The sequence below is a fragment of the Haematobia irritans genome, chromosome 5 (genome assembly GCF_050003625.1).
Source record: "Haematobia irritans isolate KBUSLIRL chromosome 5, ASM5000362v1, whole genome shotgun sequence".
In the NCBI taxonomy this organism is placed as follows: domain Eukaryota; kingdom Metazoa; phylum Arthropoda; class Insecta; order Diptera; family Muscidae; genus Haematobia; species Haematobia irritans.
In genome coordinates, this window is record NC_134401.1 from 18880644 (window position 1) to 18898379 (window position 17736).

Sequence of the window (17736 nt, forward strand, 5' to 3'; positions counted from 1 at the left end):
TCTGTGAGTAGTTTTTATTTTTTATAGAGTTACCTTTTATTTGGCGGAATTGGGCAACCCTAGTGTTGCAATATGCCAACCGACAGCTCTATCGTAAAGCTAGATATTTTTGAGGTTTGGTAGAATTCTATCTAAAAAATAGTAGATTTTTTACTGTTTGGAAGATTGGTGGAATTCTTGATATTTTAGATGTAGATTTTGCAAATTATTCTTCTCCAACTAAGAGGTACTTCACAACTATTCTATAGAAATAAAATTTCGACAAAATTTTCTATAGAAATAAAATTTTAACAAAATGTTCTATAGAAATCAAATTTTGACAACAATTCTCTATAGATATGAAATTTTGACAAAATTTTTAATAGAAGAAAAATTTTGACAAGATTTTCTAGAGATATGAAATTTTGACAAAATGTTCTATAGATACACAATTTTGAAAAAATTTTCTATAGAAATAAAATTATGGCCAAATTTTCTATAGAAATAAAAATAAAATTTTGATAATTGTTTATAGAAACAAAATATTTTTTAAAAATATTTTTGAGTGTTGTTGACCTATTTTATGTTTATTCTGATTATTAATTTTGTTCGGCTTGAGGTCATAGAAACAATCGATTATTGATTTGTTTTAATATTTATTTCCAATATTTCGGTTAAATAGTGCCACTAACCATCTTCTGGGATTTTGTATGTGAGTTCGTGTGATGATGTTCGTTCTGCAAGTCACCGTACACTCTAAAATCTTGACAAAATTCTCTATTGAAATAAAATTTTTACAAAATTTTCTATAGAAATAAAATTTTAACAAAATGTTCTATAGAAATCAAATTTTGACAAAAATTTTCTATAGATATGAAATTTTAAAAAAAAAATCTATAAAAATAAAATTTTGACAAGATTTTCTATAGATATGAAATTTTGACAAAATGTTCTATAGATACACAATTTTGACAAAATTTTCTATAGAAATAAAATTATAACCAAATTTTTTATAGAAATAAAAATAAAATTTTGATAATTTTTTAAAGAAACAAAATCTTGACAAAATTCTCTATTGAAATAAAATTTTTACAAAATTTTCTATAGCAATGAAATTTTGACAAAATTTTCTATAGAAATACAATTTTGCCAAAATTTTCTATAGAAATAAAATTTTGACAAAATTTTCTATAGAAAGAAAATTTTGACAAGATTTTCTATAGATATAAAATTTTGACAAAATGTTCTGTAGATACACAATTTTGACAAAATTTTCTATAGAAATAAAATTTTGACAAAATTTTCTATATAAACACAATTGTGACAAAATTTTCTATAGAATTTAAATTTTCACAAAATTTCTATAGAAATAAAAGTTTGACAAAATTTACTATAGAAATAAAATTTTGACAAAATTTTCTATAGAAATTAGATTTTAACAAAATTTGATATAGAAACAAAATTTTGACAAAATTTTCTATAGAAACAAAATGTTGACAAAATTTTCTACAGAAACAAAATTATGATCAAATTTTCTATATAAATAAAATTTAGGCGAAATTTTCTATAGAAATAAAAGCTTGAAAAATTTTCTATAGAAATGAAATTTTGACAAAATTTTCTATAGAAATGAAATTTTGACAACATTGTTTTATAGAAATAAAATTTTGACAAAATTTTCTATAGAAATAAAACGTTGACAAAATTTCCTATAGAAACAAAATTTTGACAACATTTTTTATAGAAATAAAATTTTGACAAATTTTCTATAGAAATGAAATTTTGACAAAATTTTCTATAAAAAAACATTTTTTACAACATTTTCTAAAGAAATAAAATTTTGACACAATTTTCTATAGAAATAAAATTTTGAAAACAATTTTCCATAGAAATAAAAGTTTGACAAAATTTTCTATAGAAATTAAATTTTGACAAAATTTTCTATAGAAATTAAATTTTGACAACATGTTCTATAGAAATAAAATTTTGACAAAATGTTCTATAGAAATGAAATTTTGACAAAATTTTCAATAGAAATAAAATTTTGACAAAGTTTTCTATAGAAACAAAATTTTGACAAAATTTTCGATAGAAATAAAACGTTGACAAAATTTTCTGTAGAAACAAAATTTTGGCACAATGTTTTATAGAAATAAAATTTTGTTGTTTTTTTATTTCAGCTTAAAATCATACATTGACTAAACTACAAGTGTAGCTTAACCAACAGAGGAAAAGAATGTTTGTTAAATTTATTTGGGCAAAGCCCTATAGACTGCAAGATGGTTGGATGGACGCACGTTTCGGAATTACCACATTCCTCATCAGCATCCTCTACTTGCAGCAAAACTATCTACCAATTATCAGAATAAATTCAGGCAGTTCATTAAAGCTCAAAATAAACCCAGCCATCTACACTCAAATCGATGATTTGGCAGTGGCATAGGAAAAGAGATATGTTTGTTTCGAATTTATTTCGGCATAAGCCGGCTATCATACAAAACCTTTTTTCGGAAGGTTCAAGTGTGGTTCATTGTTGGGTTTAATGAACTGCCTGTGTTTATTCTGATAATTGGTTGATAGTTTTGCTGCAAGTAGAGGATGCTGATGAGGAATGTGTCAATTCCGAAACGTGCGTCCATCCAACCATCTTGCAGTCTATAGGGCTTTGCCCAAATAAATTTGACAAACATTATTTTCCTCTGTTGGTTAAGCTACACTTGTAGTTTAGTCAATGTATGGTTTTAAGCTGAAATAAAAAAAAAACAAAAGAATGCTTAAAGAACAAAAACAGCAATAACAAAACAAAACGAATGGAAATAAAATTTTAACAAAATGTTCTATAGAAATAAAATTGTGACAAAATTTTCTATAGAAATAAAATTTAAACGAAATTTTCTATAGAAATAAAATTTTGACAAAATTTTCTATAGAAATAAAATTTTGACAACATTTTTTATAGAAGTAAAATTTTGACAAAATATTCTATAGAAATGGAATTTCCACAAAATTTTCCATAGAAATAAAATTTTGACAAATTTTCTAAAGAAATAAAATTTTTACACAATTTTCTATAGAAATAACATTTTGACAAAAATTTCTATAGAAATAAAATTATGACAAAATTTTCTATAGAAATAAAATTTTGACAAAATTTTGTTTAGAAATAAAATTTTAACAAAATTTTCTATAGAAATAAACTTTTGACAACAATTTTCTATAGAAATAAAATTTTGACAAAATTTTCTATAGAAATAAAATTTTGACAAAATGTTCTATAGAAATAAAATTATGATAAAATTTCCTATAGAAATAAAATTTTGACAAAATTTCCTATAGAAATAACGTTTTGACCAAATTTTCTATAGATATAACAGAATAAAAAATAAAATTTTGCCAATATTTTCTATAGAAACACAATTTTGACAAAATTTTCTATAGAAATAAAATTTTGACACAATTTTCTATAGAAATAACATTTGACAAGAATTTCTATCAAAATAAAATTATGACAAAATTTTCTATAGAAATAAAAATTAGACAAATTTTTCTATAGAAATGCAATACAATTTTGACACAATTTTCTATAGAAATAAAACTTTCACAAATTTTCTATAGAAATAAAATTTTTACAAAATTTTCTATAGAAATAAAATTTTGACAAAATGTTCTATAGAAATAAAATTTTAACAAAATTTTCTACAGAAATAAAATTTTAACAAAATGCTCTATAGAAACAAAATTTTGAGTAAATTTTCTATAGAAATAAAATTTTGACAAAATGTTCTATAGAAACAAATTAACAAAATGTTCTACAGAAATAAAATTTTGACAAAATTTTCTATAGAAGTTAAATTTTGACAAAATTTTCTTTAGAAATAACATTTTGACAAAATTATCTATAGAAATAAAATTATAACAAAATTTTCTATAGAAATAAAATTTTGACAAAATTTTCTATAAAAAAAATTGTATAGAAATAAAATTTTGACAAAATTTTCTATAGAAATAAAATCTTGACAAAATTTTCTATAGAAATAAAATTTTGACAAAAATTTTTATAGAAATAAAATTTTGACAAAAATTTTTATAGAAATAAAATTTTGACAAAATTTTCTATAGAAATAAAATTTTTACAAAAATTTTTACAAAAGTTTTTATAGAAATAAACTTTCCTTTGGAAATAAAATTTTGGCAAAATTTTCCAGTGCTGTGGTAGATTAATATTCCAAAAGATAGAAGGGCAATAGCTGCAAAAATCTTCTAACGAGAAATATGACCGATTTTCTTAATGTGATTCGTTGTAAACAGAAACACTATTGGTTGAATTTAATCCTGAAGTTATCCTTTGCTTGCAATATAATTATTCACACATCACTGCAATTACCATAACATATTAACATATTCTCAACACAATATGCATTACTATACTTCATGTAAACTCTATGGTTACCATCAACAATTTTTGAGAATAATATGCAGCTATGTAGAGTAAATTTGTTCTGGCGCCTCATAACTTTAGACAAAATTTTCCTTTAACTTTCCAAATTTGGCTATCATTAAAACTTTTGCTTTGCATAAAAAGTTAGTTATAATTTACAAAAAATGCAATAAACATTCATGTATGCCATTAATTAAAGCCATATACGACAAAGGGCCCGGAGTTATTGACACACTATGAAGCAGACGTGATATGTTTGCTCTTGGATAAGAATTCCCATAAGATGGTGGAGGTTATATCAACAACTTTTGTTTAGTATACATTTATACAGCTGTGAGATGATTATTAGGAAGTGTTTGGCATGAGTGAATCATGCCTGGAGGCAAGAGACTCGTTAGATAGAAAGTAACAAAGCTTGTGGTTGCACATCTGATACTTAAGTTCATGAAACGAATTTCAATATTATAACAAAATAATTAAATTAAATTAAATTAAATTAAATTAAATTAAATTAAATTAAATTAAATTAAATTAAATTAAATTAAATTAAATTAAATTAAATTAAATTAAATTAAATTAAATTAAATTAAATTAAATTAAATTAAATTAAATTAAATTAAATTAAATTAAATTAAATTAAATTAAATTAAATTAAATTAAATTAAATTAAATTAAATTAAATTAAATTAAATTAAATTAAATTAAATTAAATTAAATTAAATTAAATTAAATTAAATTAAATTAAATTAAATTAAATTAAATTAAATTAAATTAAATTAAATTAAATTAAATTAAATTAAATTAAATTAAATTAAATTAAATTAAATTAAATTAAATTAAATTAAATTAAATTAAATTAAATTAAATTAAATTAAATTAAATTAAATTAAATTAAATTAAATTAAATTAAATTAAATTAAATTAAATTAAATTAAATTAAATTAAATTAAATTAAATTAAATTAAATTAAATTAAATTAAATTAAATTAAATTAAATTAAATTAAATTAAATTAAATTAAATTAAATTAAATTAAATTAAATTAAATTAAATTAAATTAAATTAAATTAAATTAAATTAAATTAAATTAAATTAAATTAAATTAAATTAAATTAAATTAAATTAAATTAAATTAAATTAAATTAAATTAAATTAAATTAAATTAAATTAAATTAAATTAAATTAAATTAAATTAAATTAAATTAAATTAAATTAAATTAAATTAAATTAAATTAAATTAAATTAAATTAAATTAAATTAAATTAAATTAAATTAAATTAAATTAAATTAAATTAAATTAAATTAAATTAAATTAAATTAAATTAAATTAAATTAAATTAAATTTAATTAAATTAAATTAAATTAAATTAAATTAAATTTAATTAAATTAAATTAAATTAAATTAAATTAAATTAAATATAATTTAATTGAAAACGGATTGCGGGGAAATTAATTAAGAATATTGAGTTATTAAAATAGGGGTTTACGAGGAAACAAACGAGTTTGAGCGCAAAATAAGATGAATACTGAGTGACTTGAAATCTGTCTATTTCATCTTCCTAAAGCTTAGAACGAATGAGGATAAGATTCGTGGGGTACTTATAGAAAATACCTTCAATACATTACAATTAGACTTCAGTAATAATAATTTTAACAAATTTTTCTATAGAAGTAACATTTTGACAAAATTTTCTATACATATGAAAATTTTACAAAATTTTCTATACATATGAAAATTTTACTAAATTTTCTATAAAAATCAAATTTTACAAAATTTTCTATAGAAATAAAATTTTGACAAATTTTTTATAGAAATAAAATTTTTGAAAAAATATTCTAGAAATCGAATTTTGATAAAATTTTCTAGAGACATAAAATTTTGAAAAAATTTCTATAAAAATAAAATGTTGGCAACATTTTCTAGAGACATACAATATTGACAAAATTTCTATAAAATAAAATTTTCTATAGAAACAAAATTTCGACAAAATTTTCTATAGAAATAAAATTTAGGCAAAATTTTTTAGAGACATGACATTTTGACAAAATGTTGAATTTTTATAAAGATAAAATGTTGACAACATTTTCTATAGAAATACAATTTTGACAAAATTTTCTATAGAAATTCAATTTTGAAAAAATGTCCTATAAATACGAAATTTTGACAAAATTTCCTATAAATAAGAAAGTATGACAAAATATTCTACAGAAATAAAATTTTCTATAAAATGAAAATTTAGGCAAAATTTTCTATAGAAATACAATTTGACAACATTTTCTATAAAAATAAAATTTTGACAAAATTTCCTACAGAAATAAAATTTTGTCAAAATTTTCTATAGAAATAAAATAAAATTTTGACCAAATTTTCTGTAGATATGAAATTTTGACAAAATTTTCTACACAAATAAAATTGTGTCAAAATTTTATGTTTGAAAAGATATTTGACACAATTTTCTATAAAAAAAATAAAATTTTGAGAGAATTTTCTATAGAAGTAAAATTTTGACAAGTTTTATAGAAATAAAATTTTAATGTTATATTGATTTCAGCTTAAAACTTTGCGTTGAAATACAATTTTGACAAAAATTTTCTATAGAAATAAAATTTTGACAAAATTTTCTATAGAAATAAAATTTCCTATAAATAAGAAATGTTGACAAAATTTTCTACAGAAATAAAATTTTCACAAAATTTTCTATAAAATTAAAATATAGGCAAAAATTTCTTTATAACTACAATTTTGGCAACATTTTCCATAAAAATAAAATTTTGGCAATATTTTCTATAGAAATAAAATTTTGACAAAATTTTCTACACAAATAAAATTTTGTCAAAATTTTCTGTTTGCATAGATATTTGACACAATTTTCTATAAAAAAAAATAAAATTTTGAGAGAATTTTCTATAGAAGTAAAATTTTGACAAGTTTTATAGAAATAAAATTTTAATGTTATTTTGATTTCAGCTTAAAACTTTGCGTTGAAATAAAATTTTGACAAAATTTGCTATAGAAATAAAATTTTGACAAAATTTTCTATAGAAATAAAATTTTGACAATATTTTCGAAAAAATAAAATTTTGTAAAAATTTTTATAAAAATAAAATTTTGTTGTTGTTTTTGATTTCAGCGTAAAACCATGCATGTACTAAACTACAAGTGTAGCTTAACCAACAGAGGAAAAGAATGTTTGTTAAATTTATTTGGGCAAAGCCCTATAGACTGCAAGATGGGTGGATGGACGCACGTTTCGGAATTACCACATTCCTCATCAGCATCCTCTACTTGCAGCAAAACTATCAAACAATTATCAGAATAAATTCAGGCAGTTCATTAAACCCAACAATAACCCACACTTGAACCTTCCGAAAAAAAGGTTTTACATGATAGCCGGCTATGCCGAAATAAATTCCTACAAACATATCTCTTTTCCTTTGCCACCATCAAATCGATTTGAGTGCAGTTGGCTGACAAAATTTTCTAAAGAAATAAAATTTTGACAAAATTTTCTATAGAAATAAAATTTTGACAAAATTTTCTGTAAAAATAAAATTTGACAATATTTTCAATAGAAATAAAATTTTGACAAAATTTTCTATACAAATAAAACTTTGACAATATTTTCTGTAGAAATAAAATTTTGGCAAAATTTTCAATAGGTATGAAATTTTGACAAATATAAATAAAACTTTGACAATATTTTCTATAGAAATAAAATTTTGACAAAATTTTCTATAGAAATACAATTTTGAAAAGTTTTATAGTAATGAAATTTGAATGTTATTTTGATTTCAGCTTAAAACTATGCGTTGCCTTAACTACAAGAGTACCTTAACTGCATGACGGGTGAATGGACGGCCGTTTCGGAATTACCACATTCCTCATCAGCATCCTCTACTTGCAGCAAAACTATCAACCACTTATCTGAACAAATTCGGATAATTCGCTAAACCCATAGTGAATTACACTTGAATCTTCCGAAAAAATGTTTTTGATAGTCGGCTTTGCCTAAACAAATATACAATCATGTCTTTAAGAAATTTTTCTATAGAAATAAAATGTTGACAACATTTTCTAAGATATGAAATTTTGACAAAATTTCCTATAGAAATAAAATTTTGATAAAATTTCCTATAGAAATGAAATTTTGATAAAATTTCCTATAGATATAAAATTTTGACATAATTTTCTATAGATATGAAATTTTTAAAAAATTTCCTATAGATATGAAATTTTGACAAATATTCCTATAAATAGGAAATATTGGCAAATATTCTATAGAAACAAAATTTTCACAAAATTTTCTAAAGAAATAAAATTTTTGACAAAACTTTCTATGAAAATAAAATTTTTGACAATATTTTCAATTAAAATAAAATTTTCACAAAATGTACTATAGAAATATAATTTTGACAAAATTTTCTATAGAAATAAATTTTGATAAAATTTTCTATAGAAATAAAATTTTGTCAAAATTTATATAGAAATAAAATTTTGACAAAGTTTTCTATAGAAATAAAATTTTGACAAAATTTATATAGAAATAAAATTTTGACAAATATTCCTATATATAGGAAATATTGGCAAAAATTCTATAGAAACAAAATTTTCACAAAATTTTCTAAATAAAATTTTTGACAAAATTCTCTATGAAAATAAAATTTTTGACAGTATTTTCAATTAAAATAAAATTTTCACAAAATGTACTATAGAAATAAAATTTTGACAAAATTTTCTATAGAAATAAATTTTGATAAAATTTTCTATAGAAATAAAATTTTGCCAAAATTTATATAGAAATAAAATTTTGACAAAGTTTTCTATAGAAGTAAAATTTTGACAAAATTTATATAGAAATAAAATTTTAACATAATATAAATAATTTTTTCCTATAGATATAAAATTTTGACACAATTTTCTATAGATATGAAATTTTTAAAAAATTTCCTATAGATATGAAATTTTGACAAATATTCCTATATATAGGAAATATTGGCAAAAATTCTATAGAAACAAAATTTTCACAAAATTTTCTAAATAAAATTTTTGACAAAATTTTCTATGAAAATAAAATTTTTGACAGTATTTTCAATTAAAATAAAATTTTCACAAAATGTAGTATAGAAATAAAATTTTGACAAAATTTTCTATAGAAATAAATTTTGATAAAATTTTCTATAGAAATAAAATTTTGTCAAAATTTATATAGAAATAAAATTTTGACAAAGTTTTCTATAGAAATCAAATTTTGACAAAATTTATATAGAAATAAAATTTTAACATAATAAAAATAATTTTTTTTGCGTAGTAATCTTTTTTGTAAAATTTTCCAAAAATTTTGGGCAACTCAGCCCATATAGCATCTACGGGCTTTGGGCTCTCTAAGCTTACTTTACTTAGGGTTCTAGCTCTTATTCATTTGCCTTTGATTCTCATTAAAATACCCAAAGTGATACAGCGCCCGAGATTGTTGCGGAACTATCTCCCACAGATTCTTTAACATCTATCTTAACGGTGAATACGTGGGCTGAAGATTGTGGACTTAGTAATATGTCTATCGATATAATTCATTTGCATTAGCTTTTTATTTAAATTTTCTGCATGCCAAATTTTGGAATGCCAAAATTTCTTTTTCATGAGATATGTTTAATACTTTTGCCATGTAATAGATTCTTAGCTACAATGGGTATTCTAAAGATATCCTTTCATTTCGTTACGAAAGGATCGTAAAAGTACCCCATAGCTTTTCATGATTTAGTAATGTCTATTTCTATTGTTATTACTCTTGGAACCATGATGACTGGTGCTCTCCTCCTTAGGGGGATGAGTGCGTATATACTCAATAGCCTTTAATATGGCAGCTGGAATTGGTGGTGGTGTAGGCAAGAGATCACCACTGGGTTGATAACCATTCTCATCGGCTGTATATTGAAGAGCAACATGAACTCCTTCGGGAGATATCCAACCAAAATCACCATGCACATTGCCATAAGCATCACCAGCGGCGGCAGATTTAATATCATTGCTGGTGTCATAGGCATAGTGGAAGCCATCAGGACGGACATCAGAGTTGAAGGACTTAATTTCAGCGTGGGCCTCCTCAGAGCTGTGACCACCGCTGCTATGACCGCCGTGGCTACCATAGGCTGAAGAGCCGAATTTGGAGAGAGCCGAAGCTGCAGCTACAAGAGCACATAAAACGATCTGAAGAGAAATATTGCGATTAATCCTTGAGGCAAGATATCCTTGTGGTTACTTTGGCTACTTACAAATTTAAACATTTCTTTATTGGTTTTGTATTCCATATACTAGATAATCCCAAATACTAATAATATTTCTAATTTATTTCTCGTATTTATATATGAGAGTAAGCCTATTTGATGTCAGCTTTAAATTACTGGAATAGAATGAATTTCTAGATGGATACTTTGGTGACTATCCAGCCATATCAACTAGCTCTGACCAATTTTAGTTATATGATTGCATTTTGACATTTCTGTAGCAATTTTAAATTTTAGCATTATTTCATAAATTATGGTTTATTCTATAAACAAGTCAGGTAAAAAAATTAAGGTGAGCCATAGAAATCCAACATCCCACACAACCATCACATTTATGTTTTGTTTTTTATTTTATTCCTCACACCATGGCTAACCCAAATTTATGGGAACCATAAACAAAATGCAAATAAAACAACCCGATTTAATTTAACTTCCGAGATCTAACATTGATTGCTTGCATTCAAGCAATATACGCAGAAGTTAGTTGAATTTTAATTGGAATAGAGGGAAAAAAATAACCACAATAAATGAAACAAAAATCCAATTACAGATATTGTGGTGGAAAACATGTCCAAGTGGAAATTATCAAGGAAAAGGAAACAAAAACTAACATACATGTGAGAATCATAATATTTTTTTTTTTTTTTTTGTAATCCTGAAAACGTTAATGTCACCCTAAACTGAACCCACAGAGTTACTATACCATCACCATTATGGATTAAAAATACGGAGCTGTACCTTGGATTTCTTGGATGGTCGTCCTTAAGAAAATATTGTTTTTGTTTTTATCGATACCAGTTTAATTTCATCTCCAAAGATTATACCGCTGAAGAGGATCCCCAACAAGTTGAACTTTGGAAGACTAGCCTCATGTGCCAAGTTAATAATCTTGAAACAAATTCCTATCGCCAGTGAATTTAACTTTCGTTAGTCTTAAGTCCCCAACCAGCGAAATTAATCTTTTTCCGAGAAAAGGGTTTTGGCCCACTAACTCTCCAACAAAATAAATATATTCGACCGTGAGTCATATCTATACGAAATGTTCGGAAAATTTCATTTCTATAGGAAATTTCTGAAATTCACATTTCTATAGGCAATTTTCTATAAAATTTTATTTGTATGGGAAATTTTCTCAAAAACGTTTCCTATGAGAAGGAACTTTTCCATTTCATTTTTCTAAAAATTTTTATGAAATTTTTATTTCAATAGGAAAATTTCTGAATATTTAATTTCTATAGAAATTTTTGGAAATTTTCATTTCTAAAGGAAGTTTTTGAAAAATTTATTATTTATATGAAAATTTTCATTTCTAGCCAAATTTTTGAAAATTTAGTTTCTACACTGGAAAAAAAGTGAACCCACCAGGAAGAAAACTTTTGATTAATTTTAGAAAATTTTGAATATTTTTAAAAATTTTTAACTAAACAGTATTACGAGCGCTAGCATAGTGCCGATTTCACAAAAATGATTAAATATTTTTCGACAAATTCAAGAAAATTTATTAGACATAAATAATTTTATTCACTTTTTAAAGAAAATTTTGTAGTTTGAAGGAAAAAATTGGAGTTCAAAATTGCAAGAATGTCTTTAGTGATATACGAAGTTCATAATGGACACTTTTGTAGTAAAATTTACAAATTTGAAGAAATACTGAACTATTTTATGACAAATACGAATTTAGTAAATCTCTATCCTCGACTTGTGTATTATTTTTTCCCGTCTTTTAGTTCATTTAACTAACGTACGCAAAAAATTATTAGAGTAAATGAAACTTTCAACAAATATAATAAGTTCATGAACTAAAATATAGTTAAATTGGCTTTATTGAAATAGTGAGTTCACTTTTTTTTGATTGTATAGAAAATTTTCTGAAAATTTAATTTCTTAAGAAATTTTCTGAATATTTCATTTTCTTATCGATAGGAAATTTTCAGAAAATTTCTCATCTATAGTAAATTTTCTAAAAATTTCTTATCTATAGGAAATTTTAATTTCTAGAAAATTCTTTTAAAAAATTATTTTCTATAGGAAATTTTCTGAAAAATAAATAATTTTCTGAAAATTTCATTTCTTAAGAAGATTTCTGAAATTTCTTATCTATATAGTAAATTTTCTAAAAAGTTCTTATCTATAGGATTTGTTTTATTCTTAACTATTGGAAATATTTTGAAAATTTTATTTCTATAGGAAATTTTCCGAAATATTCGAATCAATCGGAATCTTACCAGAAAATTTTTAACTATAGGACATTTTCGGAAAATTTCTTGTTTATACCAGATTTTCTGAAAATTTCTTATCTGTAGGAAATTTTCTGAAAGTTCTTATCTATAGGAAATTGTGGGAAAAATTTTTATCTATAGGAAACTTTCCAAAAATGTCTTACCTTTTCTGAAAATTTAATTTCTATAGGGAATTTTCTGAAATTTTCATTTCTATAGGAAATTTCCTAAAAATTTCTTAGCTATAGGAAATTTTCTAAAAATTTCTTAGCTATAGGAAATTTTCAGAAAATTTCTTAGCTATAGGAAATTTTCAGAAAATTTCTTAGATATAGGAAATTTTCAGAAAATTTAATTTCTTAAGAAGTTTTCTGAAATTTCTTATCTATAGTAAATTTTCTAAAAATTTTTTATCTATAGGAAATTTTTAATTTCTAGGAAATTTTCTGAAAATTTACTTTCTTAAATATATTTCTGAAAATTTAATTTCTTAAGAAGTCTTCTAAAAAGTTCTTATCTTTAGGATTTTTTTTTTACAAATTTCTTAGCTATAGGAAATTTTCTAAAAATTTTATTTCTATAGGAAATTTTTCAAAATATTCGAATTAATTGTAATCTTTCCAGAAAATTTTTATCTATAGTAAATTTTCGGAAAATTTCTTTTTTATACTAGATTTTCTGAAAATTTCTTATCTGTAGGAAATTTTTTGAAAGTTCTTATCTATAGGAAATTTTAGGAAAATTTCTTATCTATAGGAAACTTTCCAAAAATTTCTTATATTTTCTGAAAATTTCATTTCTATAGGGAATTTTCTGAAATTTTCATTTCTGTAGGACATTTTCAGAAAATTTAATTTCTTGAGAAGTTTTCTGAAGATTCTTATCTATAGTAAATTTTCTAAAAATTTCTTATCTATAGGAAATTTTCTAAAAATTTGTTAGCTATAGGAAATTTTCTTAAAACTTAAAAAATTTCCTATAGAAAAATAAGGAAATTTTCCGAAAACTTAAAAAATTTCCTATAGAAAACATTTCCGAAATATTCCAATTAATTGGAATTTTTCCAGAAAATTCTTATCTATGGGAAATTTTCGGAAATTATCGTATTTATACGAGATTTTATGAAAATTTCTTATCTGCAGGAAATTTTATGAAAATTTCTTATCTGTAGGAAATTTTCTGAAAACTGTTGTCTATAGGAAATTTGTTTCTATTGGAAATTTTCTATATAATTTTACTTCTATAGAAAATTTCCTTCAAATTTCTTATCTATACAAATTTTTTGAAAATTTCTTATTTTTATAAAAATTTCTGAAAATGTCTTGTTTATAGAAAATTTTCCTAAAAAAAACCTTATCTGTAGGAATTTTTCTGAAAATTTCTAATCTCTAGGAAGATTTTCGTAATATTTCTTGGTAGAGGAAAATTTCTGAGCAAATCTTATCAAAAGGAAATTTTCACAATTTTTTGTATCTATAAGAAATTTTGTGAACATTTTGTATCTATAAGAAATTTTGTGAAAATTTCATATATGCCGGAAATTTTTGAAAAATATGAAAATTTTCTGAAATTTTTTTCTATTATCTATAGAAAATTTCCTTCAAATTTCTTATCTATACGAATTTTTTTGAAAATTTCTTATTTTTATAAAATTTTCTGAAAATGTCTTGTTTATAGAAAATTTTCCTAAAAAAATCTTATCTGTAGGAATTTTTCTGAAAATTTCTTATCTCTAGGAAGATTTTCGTAATATTTCTTGGTAGAGGAAAATTTCTGAGAAAATCTTATCAAAATGAAATTTTCCCAATTTTTGTATCCATAAGAAATTTTGTGAACATTTTGTATCTATAAGAAATTTTGTGAAAATTTCATATATGCCGGAAATTTTTGAAAAATATGAAAATTTTTTCTATTGGAAATTTTCTATAAAATATTACTTCTATAGAAAATTTCCTTCAAATTTCTTATCTATACGAAATTTTTTGAAAATGTCTTATCTATAAGAAATTTTGTATCTATAAGAAATTTTGTGAAAATTTCATATATGCTGGAAATTTTTGAAAAATATGAAAATTTTCTGAAATTTTTTTTCTATTGGAAATTTTCTATAAAATGTTACTTCTATAGAAAATTTCCTTCAAATTTCTTATCTATACGAAATTTTTTGAAAATGTCGTATTTTTCTAAAATTTTCTGAAAATGTCTTGTTTATAGAAAAATTTCCTAAAAAAATCTTATCAAAAGGAAATTTTTCAAATTTTTTGTATCTATAAGAAATTTTGTGAAAATTTTGTATCTATAAGAAATTTTGCGAAAATTTCATATATGCCGGAAATTTTTTAAAAATATGAAAATTTTCTGAAAATTTTTTTTCCATTGGAAATTTTCTATAAAATTTTACTTCTATAGAAAATTTCCTTCAAATTTCTTATCTATACGAAATTTTTTGAAAATTTCGTATTTTTATAAAAATTTTCTAAAAATGTCTTGTTTATAGAAAATTTTCTGAAAATTTCTTGTTTATATGTTATGTCTTGTATATATATGTAAATTTTCCTAAAAGAATCTTATCTGTAGGATTTTTTTTGAAAATTTCTTATCTCTAGGAAGATTTGCGTAATATTTTTTTAGTTTTAGGAATTTTTCGGAAAATTTGTTATTTACAAGTAGTTTTTGAAAAATTTCCTAGCAATAAGAAATTTTCTAAAAATTTAATTTCTATGGAAAATTTCTGAAAATTTAACTTTTATTGAAAAGGAATTTAATTTTTGTGGGAAATAAAATTATTTTATTTTAACAAACAAAAAAAATACTAAACACTATAGTAACAAAATTTGTCATACTTAAACACTAAACAAAAAATTAGCTAGAATTTCTAATTGATTTCCGATTTAAAATCGCTTGCGAAAGTTATTACTTGACTTTTGGCTAAAGCTTCTAGATGATTGATGGCCAAATGATTGTTGTGATTCCTCTTGATGGGGATGTGTACGAATGTATTCCAATGATTTTAAAATAGCTTCAGGTATAGGATGAGGAGTTGGTAAAACATCACCACTGGGTTGATAACCATTTTCATCGGCTACATATTGAAGAACGATCTGTTCGCCTTCAGGCGATAGCCAGGCAAAATCACCTCTTATATCACCATTGGCATCACCAGAAGCGGCAGCATGTATAGCATTCGTAGTATCAAAAGCATATTGGAAACCATCGGCACGGACATCTGTGGCAAAGTGAGTCACCTCAGCATTAGCATCATCACTGGAGGGAGCACTACGTGTCTTAGCATGGCCACCAAAGGAACTTTTGACTGACTTGGCCGCACCGAATTTTGAGACTGCAGAGGCAGCTACAATTAGGGTGCATATAAGGACCTTAAAGTGTGGGAAAAATAATAATTTTAATAAGTTTTTTTATTTGTATTTGTTTTTATATTCTTTACTTACAAACTTGAACATGATTATTTTTTAGATCGAAATTTTCTTCTTTGTCAAATGTGATTTTCAAATGAAGACTGATTAAGTTGTTACCATTAGTTGGAGTTTTTATATAATTTTGTTTGTTTTTCGATTTTTTTTTGTCTTGTGTTTTACATTCTTGCCTTTAGCATATTTTGCCCATAAGAAGTCATCAAACTAGATTTCTTTAAAATGTTTTTTTTTTCAAAAAAAAAAAAAAATCTCAAAACGCCACTTTAAATCACCTTTGCTGGCAATGAATGAATACCAGCATAAACTCAAGAAGGGTGGAGTATCATAAAAAGATCTGTAGGTTTACTATGTGGTCTAATAGGTGATAGGTTAATTGGTTTTTAGCCATATGCGTTAATCTAATTTCAATGATAATCATAGGCGAAGATAAAGTTAACATAAATGATGGATATATTGTTTCTAGGTGATTTATACATTAAATTTAGTCTCAATGTTGCTGACCCATATTAAGATGATAAAGGTTGATGATTTTGACAGTTGATATAATAGTTTACAATATGGTTGATCAATTCAATACATTGTTGATAAAATGACATAAATGTTTGGGAACCAAATAAAATTAAGTTACATGAAATTACATCGAAGATGTAGTAGAACATAGAGAATGGAGATATTTTTACACTACACAAATTTTTTTACCAACATTCTTTTTATTTTTGGTAAAAAATTAATAATTATTCTCTAATTTGTAGATTTTTGAATAATCGGACAAAATTTCATTTCAATTTTTTCCAATTTCAATTTACACAGAAGTACTATAGATTTTCTGGAGAAACATATTTTTCACAGCAGCGTTAAGATGTTTTAAATGCTACAAACTTAGTTTCGTAAAATTCGATCAAAACTTTAAGACGTAAGAATTTTTTTGTGGTTGTATCTTAAAAGATACAGTGCACGTTTAAGGGTTAAAATGCAATAAATGCATTAAAGTTTACAATATTAATTTATTCCACAGCGAAAAATAAACTATCGTGAGGCCAAAGATTTCATGTCCCCAAAATACGAATGTGAATCTTGCTTAGCATAGAAGACTCGGTTTCTCTGACACAAAAAATGTTGCTAAAAATTATATAATTACCAACCAGTTGCATGAAATTACTTCGAAGAGGTAGTAGAGCATAGAGAATCGAGATATTTTTACACTACACAATTTTTTTTTACCAACATTCCTTTTTCGGACAAAATTTCATTTCAATTTTCTTCCAATTTCGTTTTCAGTTTACCCAGAAGTACTCGTACTATAGATTTTCCGGAGAAACATATTTTTTACAGCAGCGTTAAGATGTTTTAAATGCAACAAACTTGATTTCATAGAATTCGATCAA

The 17736-nt window shown here is 23.1% G+C and overlaps 2 protein-coding genes across 2 annotated transcripts; both read right to left on the minus strand.

Moving 5' to 3' along the window:
- Window positions 1–9983: 9983 nt before the first annotated feature.
- Window positions 9984–10698, minus strand: LOC142239540 (larval cuticle protein 2-like). Its single transcript, XM_075311326.1, has 2 exons — window positions 10687–10698; window positions 9984–10621 (listed from the first exon to the last, which is right to left on the minus strand). The coding sequence occupies exons 1-2, from the start codon at window positions 10696–10698 to the stop codon at window positions 10172–10174; spliced, it is 462 nt and encodes a 153-aa protein (XP_075167441.1). The 3' UTR covers window positions 9984–10171.
- Window positions 10699–15808: 5110 nt separating this feature from the next.
- Window positions 15809–16378, minus strand: LOC142239542 (larval cuticle protein 4-like). Its single transcript, XM_075311327.1, has 2 exons — window positions 16367–16378; window positions 15809–16294 (listed from the first exon to the last, which is right to left on the minus strand). Exons 1-2 carry the CDS (start codon window positions 16376–16378, stop codon window positions 15809–15811), a joined length of 498 nt encoding a protein of 165 aa, XP_075167442.1.
- Between the last annotated feature and the right edge of the window lie 1358 nt (window positions 16379–17736).